The sequence below is a fragment of the Phyllopteryx taeniolatus genome, chromosome 3, assembly GCF_024500385.1.
Source record: "Phyllopteryx taeniolatus isolate TA_2022b chromosome 3, UOR_Ptae_1.2, whole genome shotgun sequence".
Taxonomy (NCBI): Eukaryota; Metazoa; Chordata; class Actinopteri; order Syngnathiformes; family Syngnathidae; genus Phyllopteryx; species Phyllopteryx taeniolatus.
In genome coordinates, this window is record NC_084504.1 from 24,792,772 (window position 1) to 24,814,256 (window position 21,485).

At 41.5% G+C, this 21,485-nt stretch overlaps 1 protein-coding gene across 1 annotated transcript; it reads left to right on the forward strand.

Moving 5' to 3' along the window:
* The first annotated feature begins 41 nt into the window (after nucleotides 1-41).
* pgm5 (phosphoglucomutase 5) lies at nucleotides 42-21,110 on the forward strand. Its single transcript, XM_061767834.1, has 11 exons — nucleotides 42-471; nucleotides 3,731-3,893; nucleotides 3,992-4,138; nucleotides 4,812-4,937; nucleotides 5,016-5,206; nucleotides 6,840-6,994; nucleotides 10,155-10,270; nucleotides 13,728-13,863; nucleotides 14,437-14,620; nucleotides 17,901-18,038; nucleotides 20,666-21,110. Exons 1-11 carry the CDS (start codon nucleotides 214-216, stop codon nucleotides 20,753-20,755), a joined length of 1,704 nt encoding a protein of 567 aa, XP_061623818.1. The 5' UTR covers nucleotides 42-213; the 3' UTR covers nucleotides 20,756-21,110.
* Nucleotides 21,111-21,485: the final 375 nt, after the last annotated feature.

Consider the following 21,485-nt stretch of genomic DNA (forward strand, 5'->3'; position numbering starts at 1 on the left):
CCCCCCCCCCCCCCCCCCTAGTGTCAGTTGTTCATGCTTATTAGGAAGAGAGGGGAGCTGTCACCCTCACTCTGATCCGAGGGATGTAGCTCTCCGCTGAGGACGTGTCCGTGCCCAGCGTTCTCCCCACAAGCACAAGCCACCTTCTGCGGTTGTTTCGTTCTTGTTCTTGTTGTTGTTCTTGTTCTTGTTGGACCCTCCCCCGCTTAGACGATGGAGACGAGCCCCATCCCGGTGGTGACGGTCCAAACCACCCCTTTCGACGACCAGCGGCCCGGTACCAACGGGCTCCGGAGGAAGACGACCGTGTTCGAGGGGAAGAAGAACTACCTGCAAAACTACATTCAGAGCGTCCTGTCCTCCATGGACCTCCGGGACCGGCAGGGCTGCACCATGGTGGTGGGTAGCGACGGACGCTACCTGAGCCGCGGGGCCATCGAGGTGATCGTCCAGATGGCGGCCGCCAATGGGGTAAGTAGGGACGGGGACGGGGACGGGGGGGGGATACTTGATACTGAAAGCGATACTTGAGTAAAAGTGCACTTATCATGATTTTTGGGATATTAAACATACTTAAAGTCCCTGTAAAGTGACAATAAATGTCTTCTCAATTTGGTTCACCACGGAGAAGAGTGTTGTTAATAACTTTGCCAAATTTGAATCATTTGAAGAAAAAAAAATCACAAAGATGGGGCTTCAAAGGCATGGAAAATCAAGCCATTGTCTCCGCACTCAAACGCTGTGTCTGCTGAATGCATGAAACCATACACCACTGAAAAATGGATGCTGCTTCGCCTGGCATCTTTCTCATGCCTACACATCCCTATGTTCGGGCCGCAAAAAATACATATCAGCCTAAAGATTTCGGCGGCTGAAATATATTCCACCGGGTCGTCGAGAGTCACTAGCCACCAGCTAGATTTTGAGTTAACAGGTTTCCAGAGGCTCCTCGGAGGGTGATGCCTTGGATGGGTGGCGGGCGCATCTGCAGTGTTAACCTCCTTGCTTGGTGTTGTGTCGGTGTGTGTGTCCACATAACAAAGACACAAGGAAAAGTTGTTTTTTTGTGTATTGATGTAGTGACTGAACATGATTTTAGGGTGCTGTTGGTGTGCAATGTAACTCAAGCAAGATGGCTTTTTTTTTTTATTTCCTGAAAAGTAGCGATTTTGGAGATGTGAGGATTCTGCTGTACAGTGACAATGTTTAAATTTAATGCAAATAATGAAACGGTTTTTGCATCACGAGTTCATGCTTTAATTTAATGGACATTGCCGAGCAGAGCGAATGTATGTCTGCATGTGTTGCTGCACTTTTTGTATTCATATATACGTTTTTCAAAGGTTTATAATTACTGCAACATCGACATCAGTTTTGTTAGCCCATCTACGGTGTTTTGTATTGTGACGTAGCATTAAGCTAGCGGACTTTTGTAAGGCAAGGTTATGTGGTTTGGTCAAATCCACAACATATAACTTTCCTTATGTTTTTTTGTTTGTTTAGTTTTACATTAAACCTTAACAGGGAGGGGCAATAATCAGGTTGAAGCAAGCATGTTTGCTTGTGTGCAAATTCGCTGCCACTATCTAGCGGTGGAGAAAAAAAATGATTACTCGCAGCACCCGAATCTTGAAAAACTCGGAAATAGGGTCACTCATGAGTCGAGGTACCACTTCACTTAAATTAGAGCAGAGGGCAGCTGCAAAACGGGAAGCCCAAGCCCGTCGCTTGCTAATCCGACTCGGGTGTCACAGTCACGTCTGCCGCAACACTTTTGACACACGGAAAGGATCCGATTAAGTAATTATTTGTGTGAACACGAGGAAACCTGACAGCTCTCCAAAGAATGAAAGCTGAAAGTGAGCAAGAAAATCCCCACAGCTCTGCTCTGACATCTTCATAATTGCTTTGGAGGGCCTCCAAGGGAACATCTGAAGGGAAAATGATTTTGTTTTGGAGCCAAATGTCTCTCAGTGTCGGGCTCATCAGCGCTTCCATCCATCCTGCTCTATTTTCCTGTCTAATGTTTGTTCGCCTTCCGACTCTCTCTCTCTTGGGTCAGGCTCTCGAGTAGACAGAATTCAAGATGGTCCCGAAACAGTACCGCGTATCATCCTTTAACATATGCACTATGCACGCTAAGGAGCATAAATGCCTCTACAGTGAGGACACGCTTATTATGGGATGCTGATGCCGTTACTGGGTTATAAGCAGCAGACAATTATAAATAGAGAGTGTGGCTCCCTCTGTTCTGTTATTTAGGCTCCACTTGGCACAGATACAGTATTTGGCTTTTCAAAGTGGCTTGACTTTTGAGTCCCGGTGGGCATTGACATGAGCAAAAGCTGCATTTTAATATCTGGTGACTAAAATGAAATAGTATAATTAATGACTGCACTAACACTATACTAGTCAATTTTATTTGTTGGTTATTTTATTTAATTTCTCTAAATTGTCCATAGGTATGAATGTGAGGGTGAATGGTTGTTTGTCTTGCATGGGCACTGTGATTGGCAATCAGTCCATAGTGTCTCCACAGACATGAATAGAAGACTGAGGTTTACTTTTTTGTCACCATCAACGCATGTGCTTTTAATACGGAACATTTGAAAAAAAGAGCCCAAAAAATATTCTTACCTATGAAAGATTATTCTCAATTCCCTTGTTGTGATTGTATGACATTGTGTACAACCATATGCAGCACAATGGGCAGGCATCCTTTATTTTGGTTTTTGGCACCATCCACAAACATGGAATTCGCGGGCACTTTGCCCCCACTAGCTTAGTGGCACTGTAGGCAGGCAGCTCAAAGAGGTGGTTCCTTGCCATCTATTGTTCATATCGATGGCGTACCCTGCCTCAAGCACGAAGTCAGCTGGGATTGGCTCCAGCTCACCCTGTGACTCGAATGAGGATAAGCGGTATAGAGGACGGATAGATGGATGCATTTAAGGTACCAAGAAGCAATGAATGTTCTGTCTTACTACCCATGAACTCTATGTGATAAAGCAATAATGCAATAATATAAAACAAAATACAAAAATAATTCCCCAATCAGGTAGCACGGTGGACGGCTGGTTAGCACATCTGTCTCACAGTTGTGAGGACCCGGGTTCAAATCCGCCCTCGCCTGGGTGGAATTTGCATGTTCTCCTCGTACCTGCGTGGGTTTTCTCCAGGTACTCCGGCTTCGTCCCACATCCCAAAACATGCATGGTAGGTTGACTTAAGACTCTAAATTGCCCGTAGGCGTGAACCTGAGTGCGAATGGTTGTTTGTGCCCTGCGATTGGCTGGCGACCAGTTCAGGGTGTACCCTGCCTCTCGCCCGGAGATAGCTGGGATAGGCTCTAGCACGCCTGCGACCCTTGTGAGGATAAGCAGTATGGAAAATGAATGAATGAATTCAAAAATTAGTCACTGGATGCTGTAACCGGCATTACCAGATAACTAGCAACCCTTTATTGCTCAGTGACTGTTTTTCTCAATGTCCTTATGTCTCAAAAGTGTTCTCTGTCAATTGACTGTCTGTTGTCGTACTAGAGCGGCTCCAACTACCAGAGACAAATTCCATGTGTGTTTTTTGGACATACTTGGCAAAATAAAGATGATTCTGATTCTGAATAATACAGTATAGAACAAACAACTCCCTCAAATTGACTCCTCCTATATTCCCTCAGAAGAAGAAAAAAAGGGTAGCAATTTGTCGGTCCTGTGCCTTTGCTGTGCAGATCGGTCGCCTGGTAATCGGCCACAATGGCCTCCTGTCCACCCCTGCTGTCTCCTGCATCATCAGGAAGATCAAAGCCATCGGGGGAATCATCCTCACAGCCAGTCACAACCCTGGAGGGCCTGGAGGAGACTTTGGCATCAAGTTTAACGTGGCTAACGGAGGTGAGAAAGAACAACGGGCAGTTGAGCAGACTCTTGTGAAGACTCTAGTTTTCTTAAGTATGTTTTGCTTGTTGGTTGGGTTTGATTTTGTGTAATAGGCCCATCTCCAGACACGGTGATGGAGAGGATCCATCAGGTGAGCCGCACTCTCGAGGAGTACGCGATCTGCCCTGACCTCCACATCGATCTCTCCAGATTGGGACGACATGACTTTGACCTCGAGAACAAGTTCAAACCTTTTCGAGGTACACTTGACACAATGTAGACCAGGACCGCATACAGCCTGCTCCATTCTTTAGTTTGACCCACCTAGCATTTACATTGTCAAAAATTCTGTAATATTTGTTGCATTCATTTAGCCCCATTTTCCCTAAAATTGTTAAGTTAAACTATATTTACTCATTTTTGTGTTCATTTATCTCATAATAATCAAATATTTTAATATAAATAATGACATGAAAAAATATAAATTAGCATGTATGATTTTATTGTTGAAATGAACTATTTTACATAGGCATTTTAACTTTTTTAAATACCATTTCTACAAATGACATTGCCCATCTGTCCATTTTAAAAATCCAATGTAGTATTTGAGCAAAAAAGCCACATGTTAATCAATACTAGTCTTGGGCTCCTCAGTTTGTTGACAGAGTTACTCTCCTATGGCAACGTTATCCGAATTCGTAATTAAGTTGGAACGCGATGTGGTGAAAAACACTTCTAGGTCATAGATATACTTTGTGGAACAATCCAATGAAATAGGAAGTACGGCGTAATTGAGCATGCCTTTTTATGCATTCGATGATGTATTCCTACGCCGCTGCATAAATGAATTAATTGCACGTCATTTCTAGCCACAAAACTTGCACCGTTGTGTAAACCAAGGACCCCCTATATTACACGCTACTATGTTTCCAGTGGAGATTGTGGACTCTGTCGAGGTGTATCTCCAATTGCTGCGAAACATCTTCGACTTCAGTGCTATCAAAAGTCTCCTGACGGGACCGGAGCAGCTGAAGATATGCATCGATGCTATGAACGGAGGTGAGACTGTCATCATCTTGTGGTGAAAGCCAACTGAGCCTCTTGTCAGTGTTAATGGCATCTCCTCTGCTGTTACAGTGATGGGCCCTTATGTCCGTAGGATCCTATGCGATGAGCTCGGGGCCCCCGCTAACTCCGCCGTCAACTGCGTCCCTATGGAGGACTTCGGGGGCCGGCCCCCCGAGCCGAACCTGACATATGCCTCTTCGCTGGTGGATGCCATGAAAGGAGGGGACTTTGGCTTGGGCGCTGCCTTTGACGCAGACGGGGTGAGATTCTCCATAGACTCGGCTAACTGCTAAATGCTAACGGTTTGCGTTGCTGCAGTATAGAGGGTGATAAGCTGAGGCGAATGATAACAGGTACTATCGCAGCTGTTTGGCACTACACTGACTCACTGCCACCGCTTAAGGAACAAAGTGCTTTTAAAAGACTTTCTTGCTCGTGGTAAAATTGCGTCACACTACAAACCGCACCTTAAAGCAGATGTACAGAGATTAGTTGTTGATTGTTTTTAGAATTTTATTCAAGTTTTTCCAATTATAAGTCAATGATCCACATAGCATCTTTTTGGTCCTGGTCATTGTTTTTTATCATATTATAAATGTGTGTGATTCTAACGATCCTAATAGTTGAAATTTCATCACTTATCTTTATTTTCACAAAAACAAGTTCAAAAAAATAATTAAAAGGAACGCTTTCGTTTATTTGGGTCGTTTCCCGTTATTGGTACATGCTGTGGCAGTGTAGTAGTACAGGCTGCTTCCTTTCATGGTATCCAGCATAAAAATTGTACCAAACAAATCATGCAAGTGACTTGCTGATGGGACAAGCTGAAAGTCACAGCAACATATGCTGTACTGAAAAAAATTGGAAAATGCGCAGTACATTATTGTCGTCCTTTACTAAATACTTTTTTTTGTAGGAAGTCACATGGCTTGTGAGAGAGTGAAGGATAATTATCGTAAATCTTTGAATTACTGATGGATTGCTACAAAGAGGGTAAGCAAAATGTATTTGTCTCAGTAAGACAGAGACGCATAACAAAATCTGTATAAATGTGACAAATTTAAAGATAAAAAATAAGACTAGAGGTCAAGAACCACACTGAATGCTTATCAAAATAGATGCTTGAAAAAATATGCAGAGGTTTCATGTCTCTGAACATAGGGCAAGAGGGACATGTTTTCTGTTCTTAAAAAATATTCACTAGTGAATAGCTGGGGAAAAGCAAATGATTTACTGAGTCCGTAAAATCCCAGTAAGCTCAATATTTCCACCAAGTCATCCAATTGTCATCATTTCTGCTTATTGTGGACATGCTCTCACGCACGCACGCACTTATGCACGCACGCGCACACACACACACACACACACACACGACAAAGCATTTCCTGAATAAATGATCTTATCATCAGGGGAGTTATGTCATATGAGCCCCCATCGGGATCAGAACCTTCACAGTCGTTAGCTAGGGTGTTTGAAAGACATTACATAATAGTCTCATCTTTATCTTGCCAAACTCTAAGCAGACACTGAACATACACTAAATATACATACATAGCACTAAATTGACAAATGCACAAGTTTACTGTATACTGACTATAAACTGTAATTAATCTACAGTCACTACAACATTGGGCACACCTACAACCTGATGAGATCCAGTGTAATAATGGTTGGTAACGCTGCCTCACAGTTTTGAGGTTCTGGGTTTGATTCTCGGCTTCAGCCCCCCCATGTGTGAAGTACTGTCCATAAGTGTGAATGGTTGTTTCCTATGTGCCCGGCGATTGACTGTACCTCGCATGTTCAGCAGGTGTTGAATTTGTTGAAATATGAAGCAATATGCCGCCATATGGTACAGGTATCATTGTTGGTATTTTGTACTCTTTCTCTCAGGACCGCTACATGATCCTCGGCGAGAACGCCTTCTTCGTTAACCCGTCAGACTCTGTCGCCATCATGGCCGCCAACCTCTCCTCCGTGCCCTACTTCCGACAGTTAGGAGTCAAGGGCTTCGCCAGGAGTATGGCCACCAGCGCTGCGCTCGACAGGTACAACACAGACACACACAAACACACGCACACACACACACACACACACTTTGCTAAGTGAGTGTTGAAACGTATTATTTCAGGGATGCCACTCTCAGATGACAATTTACCCCACTATGAATTTGCAATCATGTAAACCGCCCTTCCGCTTCCTCACAGTCTCACATGTACGCGTACTATACACACTTTTTCTCACAGCCTATAAATATGTGTTATGTAAGGGAAGAGTAGAGCAGGGGTTATTTAGTGAATGGGTGCCATCGCTAAAGTTAGGGCCATTAACATTGTTCCAGAAAAGGGGATGATGGGCTATGGGGGAATCCCTGGTTTGCATTTATAACAATGAGTTGAGCAAAAATCCACTTGCTGTAGTTTATCTTACACATACTGTTTGCATCATTTTGACATGATTGTATATCCACTTGATATACATGAACATTGACTACAAATTTCTGGGTTATTTGAGGATATGCAAGTAGAAAAGCCAAAAATAAACACACATGCTAGATGACCCCCCCTTTACTCTGGATGCTGCAGTATTTATACTCCACATTCTCCACTTTGCTGCAGCCACTCTCCTCTCGGACAGTGGAGACTGTGTTGTAAAATACCACAGTGTCCAAAGCTAGGGCACAGCAGCATTTTGATTGTTTCTAGCCGTGCATCCTCAAATATTGCAATAAATAATAATACAGCTGTGCCGTGCTTTGTATCTCAAATCGTCTTTCCAAATTGAATTGAATGAAAATACCATTAACCTATTCCAACACCCTAAAACAGACCAAAAAAATAAATAAAAAATGTATAACGACTTTTTTAAAAAGAAAAATAGCACTTTACAGAATTGTACTTTATAAAAACACATATACATTCACAGTAATAATAAGTTTCATTCCAGCATCTATTGGATTTTACATTGTATAAAAGTTTAGAACTACTGCAACATCGATGCTAGTTTCATTAGCTCGTCTATAGCGTTTTGCATCATGTGTTACCATTAAGCTAGCGGAGTTTCATAATGCAATAGTATGCGGTTTGGTTAAATACGCAATATTGAAATCTTTTTGTTTTGTGTTTAGTTTTATAGTAAACTTTAAGTTGAAGTGGCAATAAATAGCTAGAAGTAAGTAATTGGCATCTTTTTTGAAGAATGATTTACTATCTGCCAAACTGCTACTTGTTGTGATTCAATGCCACAATCTAGCGGTTGTAATTCAAATTTTTTTTGTAATACAAGACAAAACAAATCAACGGCGCGACGGCTCGTATCTCGTAAAACTCGACAGTCAGGCCACTTACAAGTCGATGTTCCAGTGTACTAATAAAACCCGAATCAACAATTCCATCCAACATTTTGTCTAACTAAGAAAAGCTCGTTTACACTTGGACAAACTACTGATCAACCTCCACTAGGATTGTGTTTCTTCACTATTTAATATCAGGTGTCTGGGTTCGGGTCAAAGAAAGAACTCCCATTTCAAGTCCAAGTAAAGCTCCAGCGTGCAGCGCTTTTTGTCGGAATGCCAGGCCAAAGCTTTTAAATCCAGGCTGAGCTGTCGTCAGTGGAGACGGGGCACTGGATGCTAAGTTTGGCAAAATATAAAGTCAGGGCCAAAAGCTGCTAATATTTCACCCCCTCCCCACGGTACTTGCTCTGAATGTACTGAGCAGTTTGTGTTGATGTTAGTAACCTGGACCTTTGTGGTTGTGTTAGGTGTAAACGTGCTGTTTAGAGCCTCAACAGCTCATGGGCAAACCAGAGTCCTTTTCTGTGTGGAATGTCAGGCTTTCCGTTCCAACTATCACGTCCCTGAGGGGAACAACACTGGTTTACTCTTATTTGGTCATTTGTCCCATCCTTGTGTAAACAACTGCAGTGGGCATTCTGGCGGCTTTATCTATGTATGGCATGATTACTATATGGATGGCCACCCTCTGTATATCCATCCATATATTTCCAAATCCAAGGGAACTCCCATAGTGGGAGTGTTTTTCACTTTCCTGAATGCTAGGAATTAAGTTGATATTGTATGTTGATGATACATGATATTGGTTTCTGTTGTTTCCTCCTTAAGCGGTCCTTGGACAGTGACTTCAAAGAAGGATTCCAAACATACCGATCATAATGTGTTCTCTTAGTCCATGCCAGCGGCCCAAATGTGATTACTGTGGACGTTTTTGTGAGACGAGCTCAAGAAATCCTTAAATAAGATTATATGGATGAACTGGCTTCAAAGATTACAGATCAGATGATTTTGTCATTCCACTGCAAGTGCAATGTGTTGGTCAGTTAGTAGGATTACACTGTTTTTGTAAATCCGGCGTCGATCAAGAAATTAATTTTCACTTTTAATTGTTATAGTCCGCTTGCATTGGGGCCAAATGTTGCTGTGACCCTACACGTTCATCAGATGTAGTCGCTGGGGGGGGGGAAAAAAAGCTTGCTGTGAGTGGAAGCTGGCACACAATGAAATGAGCATTACAGCCACCTACAGGACTTGAGTGAAAGTCAGTTTTCAATTAAAATAATCTGGCGTACATGTTAGGTCTTGACGGAGGCTTGAGGTTCTCTCTTCCTATTTGACCCCTGGACCATTATCCCTTGCTGGGATGCTGTTATACAATTTTCCCCGAAATAGTCAGCTCGCCGTTGGTTGACGCCTTTGTTCATACATGAAAATTTAAAAAGTAAACTACTGAGTCCATTTGAACTCCATTGCAGTGCAATGTCTCACTGCTTTTTTTCCAACGAGTTCCTTGTGCACAAATGAAGATGGTCTTCCACTCATGTTATACTGAAAATACATCTGAATTAAAAAAAAAAGAAAAAAAAAAGGCCTTCCACCAAATAGCCGCCATCTAGATTTGAGAAAATAAACGCCTCCGGACCACTATTTGTGGAAATACAGTATTAATATACACTCTCAGTTACATGCACACAAGTGCTCATCTCCTCTCCACGGCTCACTTTCAAAGGCGACATGAACTAAAAGGTTTGCCGACTTTGTTCATTTGCCTTATTAAATTATTGGAGGAACTGTTGCCTTCCTATGAAAGTTCACAGCGACTTTTTACGAACAAGCGCTGCTGTTTGCTACGAGAGGGACATAACGTGTGCATCAAAGAGATTCATTTGAGTGTTTACTTTTGTTCTTCTTAGGGTAGCCAAAGCCATGAAACTGGCACTCTACGAGACTCCTACCGGTTGGAGGTACTTTGGGAACCTGATGGACTCCGGCCGTTGTTCCCTCTGTGGGGAGGAAAGTTTTGGGACAGGTACCGTATCTCACTCAGGCGAACACTGGCTACAACCTGGGCATTATTTTCATAAATACAATACGAATTGACCAACCACATGAACCTGTTCTCGTGAGAATTTAGTAGGATTTCATTCAAAAGTAATAACTTGAAAAGTAAGTAGTGAGTAGTAGGAAACTGACATCATTTCAGGGTTACTTGAAAACTCCATAGTCCCTACAGTTTTGAAACAATTGGCAAATGTAGCGGTTTTGTGGGAAAATGCAGCAATTTATGAAGCGTGTTATGACTCATCCTTTATTTTGGAGTGTGTCCCTGTTGCAATCATTAAACACAGAAATTTGTTCTCACGGGAATTTAGTAGGATTTTTCCAAATAATGAGTTAATAATATGTTGAAAACTGACATACTGTATTTTTGGGATTACTTGAAAAAAAAAAAAATATATATATATATTTATATATCTATATATATATAATTTTTTTTTAACTTAAAATGTTATGAGAATATCATTCGCATTATTTTGCACAAGAAATTGATTTATTAGTACGGAACTGACCTAATTTTAGAATTACCTGAAAAAGCACTCTCACACGCATCGCAGGCACACCGCTGCGGCCTTGCGCTGACCTCTTAATTTGTGACCCCATAAAAGCACCTTATCCGTAAAGTTGTATTTTTTGCAAAGCCACGGGAGGTGTGCCCGCAATGAGTGTGCGACAAATGATTGACGCCTCATAAGTCACGCCTTCTGCCATTGGTGGTTTTTCCTTGTTCGTGGTAGTTTCTTATATACAATATATTAAATTGCCTCTAATTTAATATGGGAGATGGGAGCAGAGACAGCTAATTTTTTCGCAGATTCTATTCATCATGTTATGTGCTGCTGTAGTCATAATGACTGTTTTAATAAATATGACAAAAAGTGTTTTTTTAATTATTATTATTTCAAGCTCCCACTTTAAATGAATTGATAAAATTACTCAAATGAATACAAATATTTACACAGTTTTGGAGTGTGTCACAGTTACAATTACAAAGCCTTTTCTCTCATTAAATGTTCTCATACAAACCCGTCAGCTTTTGTACAAAAAAAAAAGATTAGTAGTGATGTCTTTACTAATTCATTGCATGAATACGACACATAAATAATACATGTTCCAAAATGGTGTGAACGTGGCAAATTATGGCAGAACACCACTGCCGTGTTTGCGGAGTGCAATGGTATAGAAATAGTTTGGAGGTGATTGCTGCAGGAGATGGTGTATGGACAAAGGCACAGTTGCTGGAAAGTAGTCCATTTGAGAGTTATACCCTCCTTATACTTTCATACAATCGACTTCTAAGTTTTTGCACATTGAACACTTCGCATTCGCGAGCACTTCTTACTTTGGCCGGGAAGAAGTGCAAAGCACATCAATGTATTTTGCTTTATTGTGCTCATTGCAACATGTTCTGAGACTCTTGCCTCTGAGTAAAGTTTGTACCTATTAAAAAGGTCCGGGGCGCAGACATAAAATTGAATTAAAATAACGCTTTACCTCTCCTGTCCTTCTCTTTCACACACCCTCATTCTCTGGCGAACGAGTGCATCTTGACTGCCGCCTCATAGATGTGGTGGCTGTGACCACATGGCTGTGTGTCTGCATGTGTAAATAATCCCCATTCTTCTGCTATAAAAGGAGACAGGAGCTCCCCTTGAATGACTGCAACATGCAGACAAGGCCCGCTGTGGCACACAAGCACATTTGATGTGTCTACCTACTTCTACTCTGTTTCTTTGCGAGAATACAGGGGAAAGTGAAGGGGTCCGCAAGTGTGTAGCAAAGAGCAAACGTAACTGCTGGGAGGAGAGTAGTGAAAGGAGCACTCGGAGGAGCTCGTCTATCCTTTTAAGGCCAAAAAGCTCAAAGGGGAGCTTTGCAGTAAATCATTTCAACTCTACGCCACTTTCCCCCTCGACGAACTTGTTGTCCTTGCAACTTTACAAATATCTTTTGTCATTATTATCATGGGTTGTGGTACATTTTTGGGCAAGAAAGGTCATCTGGAAAGAGGTCTATTAGGTTGTCGTCATGTGATAATAGGATCTGATTCATTACGTGATCCCAGACAAAGGGAGACAGACAGCAAGACTGGGATTAAACACTGGCGACTGTCACTTTCCTAACAGATGTCCGCCACAGCCGCTCCGGAACAACAACAGAGAGAGTGTGTTATGCCAAGTGTAAGAGAGAGATGCGAGCGTATGTCTTTTTTTTAAATGTTTTTTTTCATTTGGTTCTTTCCTGCTCCACGCCCTTTTAGGGAAGTCTTACTGACACATTGGTTCTTGTTAAAATGTCAATGTGTTCACAACAGAAACTGTGCAGCTGTCCACGTGAGGCAGCCTAATAGCTCCCCAATGAAGGGTGTTAGCGCTGTGCGTGTGAGTGCAGTTACCCAGTGGACAATAAGGCTCCACTTTATTTGCCATTTTTAAACGTGCACGTTGACATTTGCACAAAGTAATTCAATGTGACAAAAGCTGTTTCTGCGTCACCGTGGCTTTTCTCTTCCATTTCTACCCCTTCGCGTCCTGAGGAGTCGTACGTCAATGGCTCGTTGGTCTAGAGGGATGGTTCTTGCTTCGGGTGTGAGAGGTCCCGGGTTCAAATCCCGGACGAGCCCCTCTGTTGACAGTCGGCGCAAAGGTTGATCACTTGTGTGCAAATGCTGAAAACCTACTACAGTCCCTACCTACTTTGTAGTAAATAATGACCTTCCTCAAATAGACACTGCCTTTCTCCCATCAGGCAAAACATTCAACTGTGACTAACCCACTATTACTACATGGATCTTAAATAGTTCACCATTTTAACTCTGCAGCTACCCAATACAGCAGCACCCACTGAAGCACGTGAAAATTCTCTCAGCTCAAAAACTGTTGCGACTTACCACATGCTGTAAATCAGTTGCCTTTGCAGTTTTAAAAATGATCTCTGACGTGTGTGTGGTCACGCCGCAATGTTGCGCGCGTCCATGTTAATGTTCTGGGAGCAATGGGATTTTGTTGTTCATGCCATTTCACTGCAATTCTTCATGAGGGTGTCTTTTATTTAGTTTTAAATGTACTGGTAACACTTATAATTATTATTCCCCAAAATGCATACAAAATAACGTTTCCTCTATCCAGTATTTCTTTGCAGATATGCCTTCTAGCGGTTATGAGTAGTATAGCTTTGTCTGGTTTTTTTTTTAATCACAATGTTGCTTTCTTGAGCAATGGAATTGCTATTACGCACGATCAAAACAAGATCAGAACAATCTTCTGGGAAGTATAACCGAAGTCTTGTCTCTAGCATTTTCTCATCACAGTACTTTTTGTTTCTCTGTAAATGTTGTATACAAGATAGAAGCACTAAGTTTAAAAATTGTTCCGGGAATTTTGTTTTTTTAATTTCCAAACTAAATGAAAGAATTTGCTCTGCTCCAGGTTCAGACCACATTCGTGAAAAAGATGGCTTGTGGTCAGTGTTGATGTGGCTGTCAATCATGGCCGCTAGGAAACAGAGCGTGGAGCAAATTGTCAGAGAGCACTGGGCCAAGTTCGGGCGCAACTTCTTCTGCAGGTAAACACGAGCGCTGCGCCTTTGTGTGGGGTTATCACGTCTTGAAATACCGCACATTAGCAACTCACAAGCGAGTCTGTTTCACTGCAAATCGTTATTCCTTGTATGGATGAAGCCAAACATAACTCCTCAGCCTTCACCTTTGTCCACTACTCCTCCTCCTTCCCGGTTGCTCTTATTTTAACGTCTCCCCAGTGAGCGGCATGTATGGTAACTAGAACTAATGTTCCTGTCGACAGTTGCTGCTGCAGCTTTTTGTGTTCCCACACTTCGCTTAGCTGGCGCAAAGATCCAGGTGCGCATAAACAAGACTGTTAATGCGGCAATAAACACAGCGGCGTTCGTCAGGTAGTGTGCTCTTGTAAATTCAGTAGATGGCACTACGGAGAACAACGCTGTCAAGTTATTCAACTGCATAACTATTATGTTTGTATAGAATTGCTTTTCAAATCCCCAAATATTTGTCTAGCAACAGTTTACATGAACAGCAATAAATAACTAAATCAATTGTAATACATTATAGAGGAGAAATTTGAAGTCGAAAATATCCTCACCCATGACCGTCTGTGTCAGGTTTGACTATGAAGGCCTCGAGCCGCGGACCGCCTTCTACCTGATGAGGGATCTGGAGTCGGTCATCTTGGACAAGGCGTTCAGCAGCCAGAAGTTTGCTGTAGGAGATCACATGTACAACGTGGAGCGGGCCGACAACTTCGAGTACATCGATCCGGTGGATGGAACGGTGGCGAGAAACCAGGTGAGTGCGGATGATGTATCATTGAAAAGAAAATAACGGCTAGTGATAGGCACTTGTGTGGGTTATTTCCAGGTGCTCTGGCTTCCTCCCACATTCCCAAATCATGCATGTGAGATTTATTGTAGACTCTAAATTGACCATAGGTGTAAATGTGAACGGCTGTTTGTCTTTTGGCTGGCGACCAGTCCAGGGTGCCTCAAAGTAAGATGGGATAGGCTCTAGCATCTAGCTCACCCGCAACCCCAGTGAGGCCAAGCGCTATAGAAAATGGATGGATGGGTGTTATAACGCGGACGCTTTCTTTTAGCCTTTAGCATGTGCATCCATGAACCTGAATTATTAGCCTCGTACCATTTCTTTTGGCATGTTTATTTAAAATTTCCCCTTTGTATTCACCACCGTAACTTTAAAATGAAATAGACATGAAAAGAGTAGCAGGCTAAAAATAAAAAAATACAAACAATTACTTCTTGCGGTTGATTTAAATCAAGATTGATGGAGATTTGAAATATGAAATAAATGTGCCTCTGCTTTGACTGTGTGATTCACATTAAAAAAAAAAAAAAAAAAAAAAAAAAGACAGAATTTTGATCATTATTGTTTATTTGTGTTGATGGTCCAATCATTTCGATCACACAAAAAAAGAGACGTGACTTCATGTTCATGTTGGCTATTCCTACATTCACGCATCATCATTGTCGTCTTTAGAGGCAGACCACCCACACTCTGCTTCATCTGAAGAAATCCATGTTTGGATATGACGGTGGATCTTCCATTTTGAACCATAAACACACACACACACACACACACGCACACACTGAACAAGTCTCTGCACACTTCCTGTATGCGCCCCCGTCCTTCTCCGAAGTTTTCCCAGCTGACTCCATCGGGGCTCTTCTGGAACTTCTGGCGCTGACACTTGCCCCACCCTGCCACATGCCTCACACACACACTGTACTCTGTATTGTGCATACTAGCAGTTGGCGCAAACACGCATACCAACACCCTGCCACTTTGTGCGACAGCTTTGTAGAGGGGCGAGGAGAACGTCAATCACCTTGCTGGGGAGAACAAAGTGTTACTACGGTTTCCGTTTGGTCCTTCATTCCCAAAATCTCACTTGTAAACCCTCCAGGCCCGGTTGCCCCCAGAGTGTGTTGTTGTAGCACACATTCTTGCCAGGCCGGAATTATATCAGCTGTTGTCTCTGCTCTCCAGGAGAGAGACATAAACACACATATGCTAACACGCGCACTTTTTGGGTTGACCATCTGAACACCAGAACTTGGAGTACAAAACATTGTGTGACATCTTATCGCCTGTAGGTCCACTGCCAATCACCATGGTGACCGCTAACATTCCCTCGCCATTCTTAAACATTTGCTAAACAGTATGAAAGCCCTTACTCTTGGTCTAACTCAGGGGTTCTTAACTCTTGTCACCCCCCAGGGACCCACGTTTTCCTAGAAGTTAAGAAAAACAAAATTTTGTTTAAAAATACCTTCTAAACACACATTTACAGTATATTTTTAAATGTCGTTTCAAACTGGTTGCTGTACCACCAAAGGTGTTTTGCTTGACATGACGTCCGCCAACCAAAGGCTGAGCTGCGCTGTATTCGTTTACAGAGTAAACTAGTAGCTAGAGAAGAAGGAAGTAACATTTCTGTTTCTCGGTATGCCTCTGTACTGTACTGGAAAAAAATCAGAATAGGAATACATGTAATTGTTTTTGTTTGTTTTTTTACTAGCTGTCCATAACCCACCCAAAATGGTTCCGCTACCCACTTTTGGGTCCTGACCCACCAGTTGAGAATCACTGGTTATATTGACAGATCAAAGACAGCAAAAAAAAAAAAAAAAAAAAAAGACACGGCGGTATCGCTACACTGTTATAATGTCGTTTGTTTTTGAAGAATTATAGTGGATTCACCTGACATGCAGTTTATCCATATCAATATAATATTTTTTTTCAAGATGTACATTTTTGTCCCTTAAAAATGTTGGAACATTAATTTTGTGTGCTTTTACTCTTTTGATTTTCTTGAATTCGTGGCTGAGTGGAAGGACCTATGGAGCCCCTCTGGTGCCAAGGAATGATAAGAATTGTTTTAAATGTATAATCTGTTGCCTCAATTTAGTAATATTTTCTCTCAATTTAGTAATCTGTACCGTCAGTTTAGTAATCTGTTCCCTCACTTTACTAATCAGTATCCTTAATTTACTAATCTGTACGCTCAGTTTATCAAATGTCTGGGGCTCTGTAGTATACCTCCGTATACCTGTTCAGTAAAGTAAATTAAATTTAGATGTTATATTCTTACTGGTGTATATTCTGTGAATCACGTTTAAAGGTTGTTAGGGCGTGATATAGCCTTCATCCCTTTTTTTTTTTTTTTTTTTTTTTCTCAATTGAAAGGCAGTAATATTGCTCTACTTGTAGTACAGAGCCCCCCTTGGTGAGGGTACAGATTAGTAAACTCAGGGAAGAGATTATCAGTGAATTTTACTTTTCCCATACATTGTCATCAGAGGGAGGGGGGCTCCGAAAGGAATACTTTCTTGAGTTATGAGTAATACAAGTATGACACATGAAATAACAGTAGGTATGCGACGCTGGCATGTATAGTATACCGCGAGTGACATCTAGTGTATACTTTCTGCTGTTGCACATTGAATCTTTCTCCTGTTCATTACAGTTTGTTTTGATGTGTTCTCTAATTATCCAGTTGTGTAGTATAAAAAAAAAGATCCTAACTATACATAAAATATGATTAATATTAAATATTCCAGTATTTGCAAGTGGTGAGCACGTCTGCCTTACAGTCAAGAGGTTTTGAGTTTGAATCTCGGCTCAAGCCTGGATCTGCAACTGCAATGGATGGAGGGATATTGTGAATGTACAATAGAATTTTTTAAATGAATGTTATGTTGCATTTTTTTCAATTTAAAATGCCTTTAGCACTCTTTCTTTACAAGATAAAAGCTACAGAAATCCTCTGGATATTGCTTTGGATAATTGATTTACATTTTATTTCGCCACATAATAATAATGAAAAAATATGACTCACTCAAACTTGTTTCCTTTATATTGATCACTAATTAGATAAATGAATCAAACTAATTAATCATATATATATATATATAAAATGACCGTCTTCTTTAAGTCACTTTTTTCCATTTGTTTTAACGTACCCAAAAGAAAAAGAAGTATGAACCAGAAGAGAGCGAGAGAAAAAAAATGACGATCAAAATAATGGCATGTGCTTTTTTTTCTTCAGGGTCTGAGAATCGTCTTCAGTGACGCGTCCCGCCTGGTTTTTCGGATGAGCGGAAGCGGCGGTGGCACGGGCGCCGTCATCCGTATTTATGCAGAGAGCTTCGAGAGAGATCCTGAGAGACATAGCAGAGAGACGCAGGTACTGTGTGTGTTTGCGTGTGCACAGCCGTTGTTGACATTGCCTCATGACAGCATGACAGGCCTTATTATGCGTGTGTGCGCCTTCAAGTGACTCTGTAACGTTTGTAAAGTGTGTCACAATTAGGAGGGCAGTTATTGGTGCTGGGATAGGCACTTTGCTTTAAACCATACTATAAAGCAGTGGTCCCCAACCCCCGGTCCGCGGACCGGTCTGCGGGGCATTGGTTTCCGGGCCGCACACAATGAATGACCAATTTATATAATTTCCGTCGTATTGCGTTATTGCGCGTCAAATGTGTTTTATTTTGAAACATGACCGAATCTTCTTCGCTGCAAGCAACAGCTGCACATCACAATTAACACATCGAGCAGCTCTGTTTCCGCTCCCAGCCGACTCGCTCATGGCGGCAGCCAATCTCAAAGAACGAATCATTTCATCAATGGATTCAGTTCATTACGTCACTGCAAAGATTCGTTATTTTCATTGAAACGTCCGCGAACGAAACAACGCGAGACTGCACATTGTATTTTTCATGCATTTAACATTTGTTTTTAAGCCGGCCATGTTCATTAATATATATGCCACACCTTGACAGCCGGTCCGTGGAAAAATAAATGCCTACTCTAAACCGGTCCGCGGTGCAAAAAAGGTTGGGGACCACTGCTTTAAAGCTCCATAATGGCGAGATAGGTGCCATCTTACCAGACAGGTACATAACCTCTAAAATTGAAAATTATAATAAACAACATTTTATTGGGATCTTTATCTTTTTTCAACTAACTAAACTCAACTAAAATAAAGAAAAATGAGAATAATTAAACTATAAATAACATACAATATATGAGGATAAATGTCAAATGTTAAGTGGAGTTGAAAACAACACATTTTCACGTAGTATCAATTTATTCAATTAAAATTATGATTTCATATTGTAAAATTACAACTTTATTGTCGTAAAATCAGGACTGCGCTATCATAAAATGTTGTCTTTATTATCAAAAGTATCATTGTCTACGTCATACAATAACAACTTACTTTTGTAATATTATTACTTTATCATCACAATATTGAGAGTTAACTCTCATAAAATTACAACTTTTTTTCTTGTAAAATTTTGACTTTTTCCTCATAATGTTACATATTTATCGTCTTGGAATTTGCAAATTCATTCTCATAAAATTACATTTTTATTCTTGCAAAAATCTGACTTTTTTCTTTCTTGTAATATTACAAATACATTCTTGTGCAATCTGGACATTTTTTCTTGCCCGAGCTATTGTTTTGGAGTGTAGTATTGTAGTGTCTGCCTCAAAAAGCCAAAGAAAAAGCAAAACACACCTACAGTTACAGCTTTGATGTTTCCTGAGCTGAGGACTTAAGATTTAAAATACAACCCCAATTCCAATGAAGATGGGAGGTTGTGTTAAACATAAATAAAAACAGAATACAATGATTTACAAATCATGTTCAACCTATATTTAATTGAATACTCTACAAAGACAAGATATTTAATGGTCAAACTGATAAACTTGATTGTCTTTACCAAATAATCATGAACTTAGAATTTTATGGCTGCAACACGTTCCAAAAAAGCTGGGACAGGGTCATGTTTACCACTGTGTTACATCACCTTTTCTTTGAACAACATTCAATAAACGTTTGGGAACTGAGGACACTAATTGTTGAAGCTTTGTAGGTGGAATTCTTTCCCATTCTTGCTTGATGTACAGCTTCAGCTGTTCAACAGTCCGGGGTCTCCGTTGTCGCATTTTACGCTTCATAATGCGGCACACATTTTCAATGGGAGACAGGTCTGGACTGCAGGCAGGCCAGCCTAGTACCCGCACCCTTTTACTACGAAGCCATGCTGTTATAACATGTGCAGAATGTGGTTTGGCATTGTCTTGCTGAAATAAGCAGTGGTGTCCATGAAAAAGACGCTTGGATGGCAGCATGTGTTTCTCCAAAACCTTTATGTACCTTTCAGCATTAATGGTGCCTTCACAGATGTGTAAGTTTCCCATGCCATTGGCACTAACACAGCTCCATAGCATCACAGATGCTGGCTTTTGAACTTTGCGTCCATAACAGTCCGGATGGTTCTTTTCCTCTTTGGCCCGGAGTACACGACGTCCACAATTTCATCCATCCATTTTCTTTACCGCTTATCCTCACTAGGGTCACGGGCTGCTGGAGCCTATCCCAGCTATCTTCGGGCATGAGGCGGGGTAGACCCGACCGGTCGCCAGCCAATTACAGGGCACATTGAAACAAACAAGCCATATAAATGTTAATAACCAGATCAAGTGGAAATGATGTAATATGATCGGGCAATTACTAGGGTTCTCAGATGGAACATATTAGGTAAGGGACCTTTACTAGTGGCGCTGTTAGAGATTACTTGAGCTTTTGCCACCAAGAAGTACTTGCGATGTCATGGTGAAAGGGGAAAAAAAATCAATAAAAGTCAGAAATCTGATTTTTGTGAATAAAATCACTTTAGTGAAATATCGATCAGTTCCTGTCATGTACACTGAAAGCAACAGTCGTGTTGTGCTTGTCTAAGCTTCTTAAAGCAGCCATATTGAGTGTCGTGGTCCCAAGCTGCGTGTTGCTCACTGCAGGTGGTGCTGGGTCCTCTCATCGCCATCGCGCTCAAGATCTCCAACATCCACGAGAGGACAGGACGCCGCGGCCCAAACGTGATCACATGAGTGAAAAACAGCAGGCAAAAACAACAACAGTGCGTTTTTAGCGCTGACAGAAAGTGCCTAGCAAACAGCCCTCCCTGTACCTACCTATTTAAACAAACACTGTTCTTTCTCTAAATGGCCTCTATCAAGTGTCAACTGCAACAGGGAGTTTTTTAAATTATGCATAAAAATGTGCAAACAAGCCCTATGAATGCGCATGTGCATTTATTTGTGTTTTATGGAGTTGTTTAGCACAAATCAGGAACTATTAACCCCCCCTCCCCCCATGTTGTTTGTGGTATGTGTCACTATAAAACACTTTAATGTAAAGTCAAGCAAGCAATGCATCACAGCTAATAAATCCTTGTGAAATGAATATGATTGCGTTTTATATCACAATTGGGATTGAGATTTCTTTCGAAAATCACGTGAATCGGTGACCCGCTGAAAATGGACTCATTTTGGCTGCCGACCCGCAGTTTGGGAAAGCCTGGTTTAGAGGAATTCAAGGCTGTTGCATGAAGATAAGAAGATGAGCGTTGCTCTTTACAAGGGCTGAAATTGACACCGATAAAAAGGAACTCGTAAACACGCTGATTGCACTCGGTTCCGATGTGAGCCAGTGGAAAGCCGTACGGATGTCTTCGGCTGTCTTTGGCAGCCACTTGTTATCGCCCCATCCGGATTTGGGACCCTTTCAGGCTGTCAGGGGTTATGTCTGGCCAAAAGCATGTTACTTTCGCAACACTTC

Coding starts and splice junctions, on each gene's coding strand:
- pgm5 (XM_061767834.1), top strand. CDS start 214: ATGGAGACGAGCCCCATCCCGGTGGTGACGGTCCAAACCACCCCTTTC. Junction 4,938..5,015: donor CATCGATGCTATGAACGGAG/GTGAGACTGTCA, acceptor CTGCTGTTACAG/TGATGGGCCCTTATGTCCGT. Junction 5,207..6,839: donor CTGCCTTTGACGCAGACGGG/GTGAGATTCTCC, acceptor TCTTTCTCTCAG/GACCGCTACATGATCCTCGG.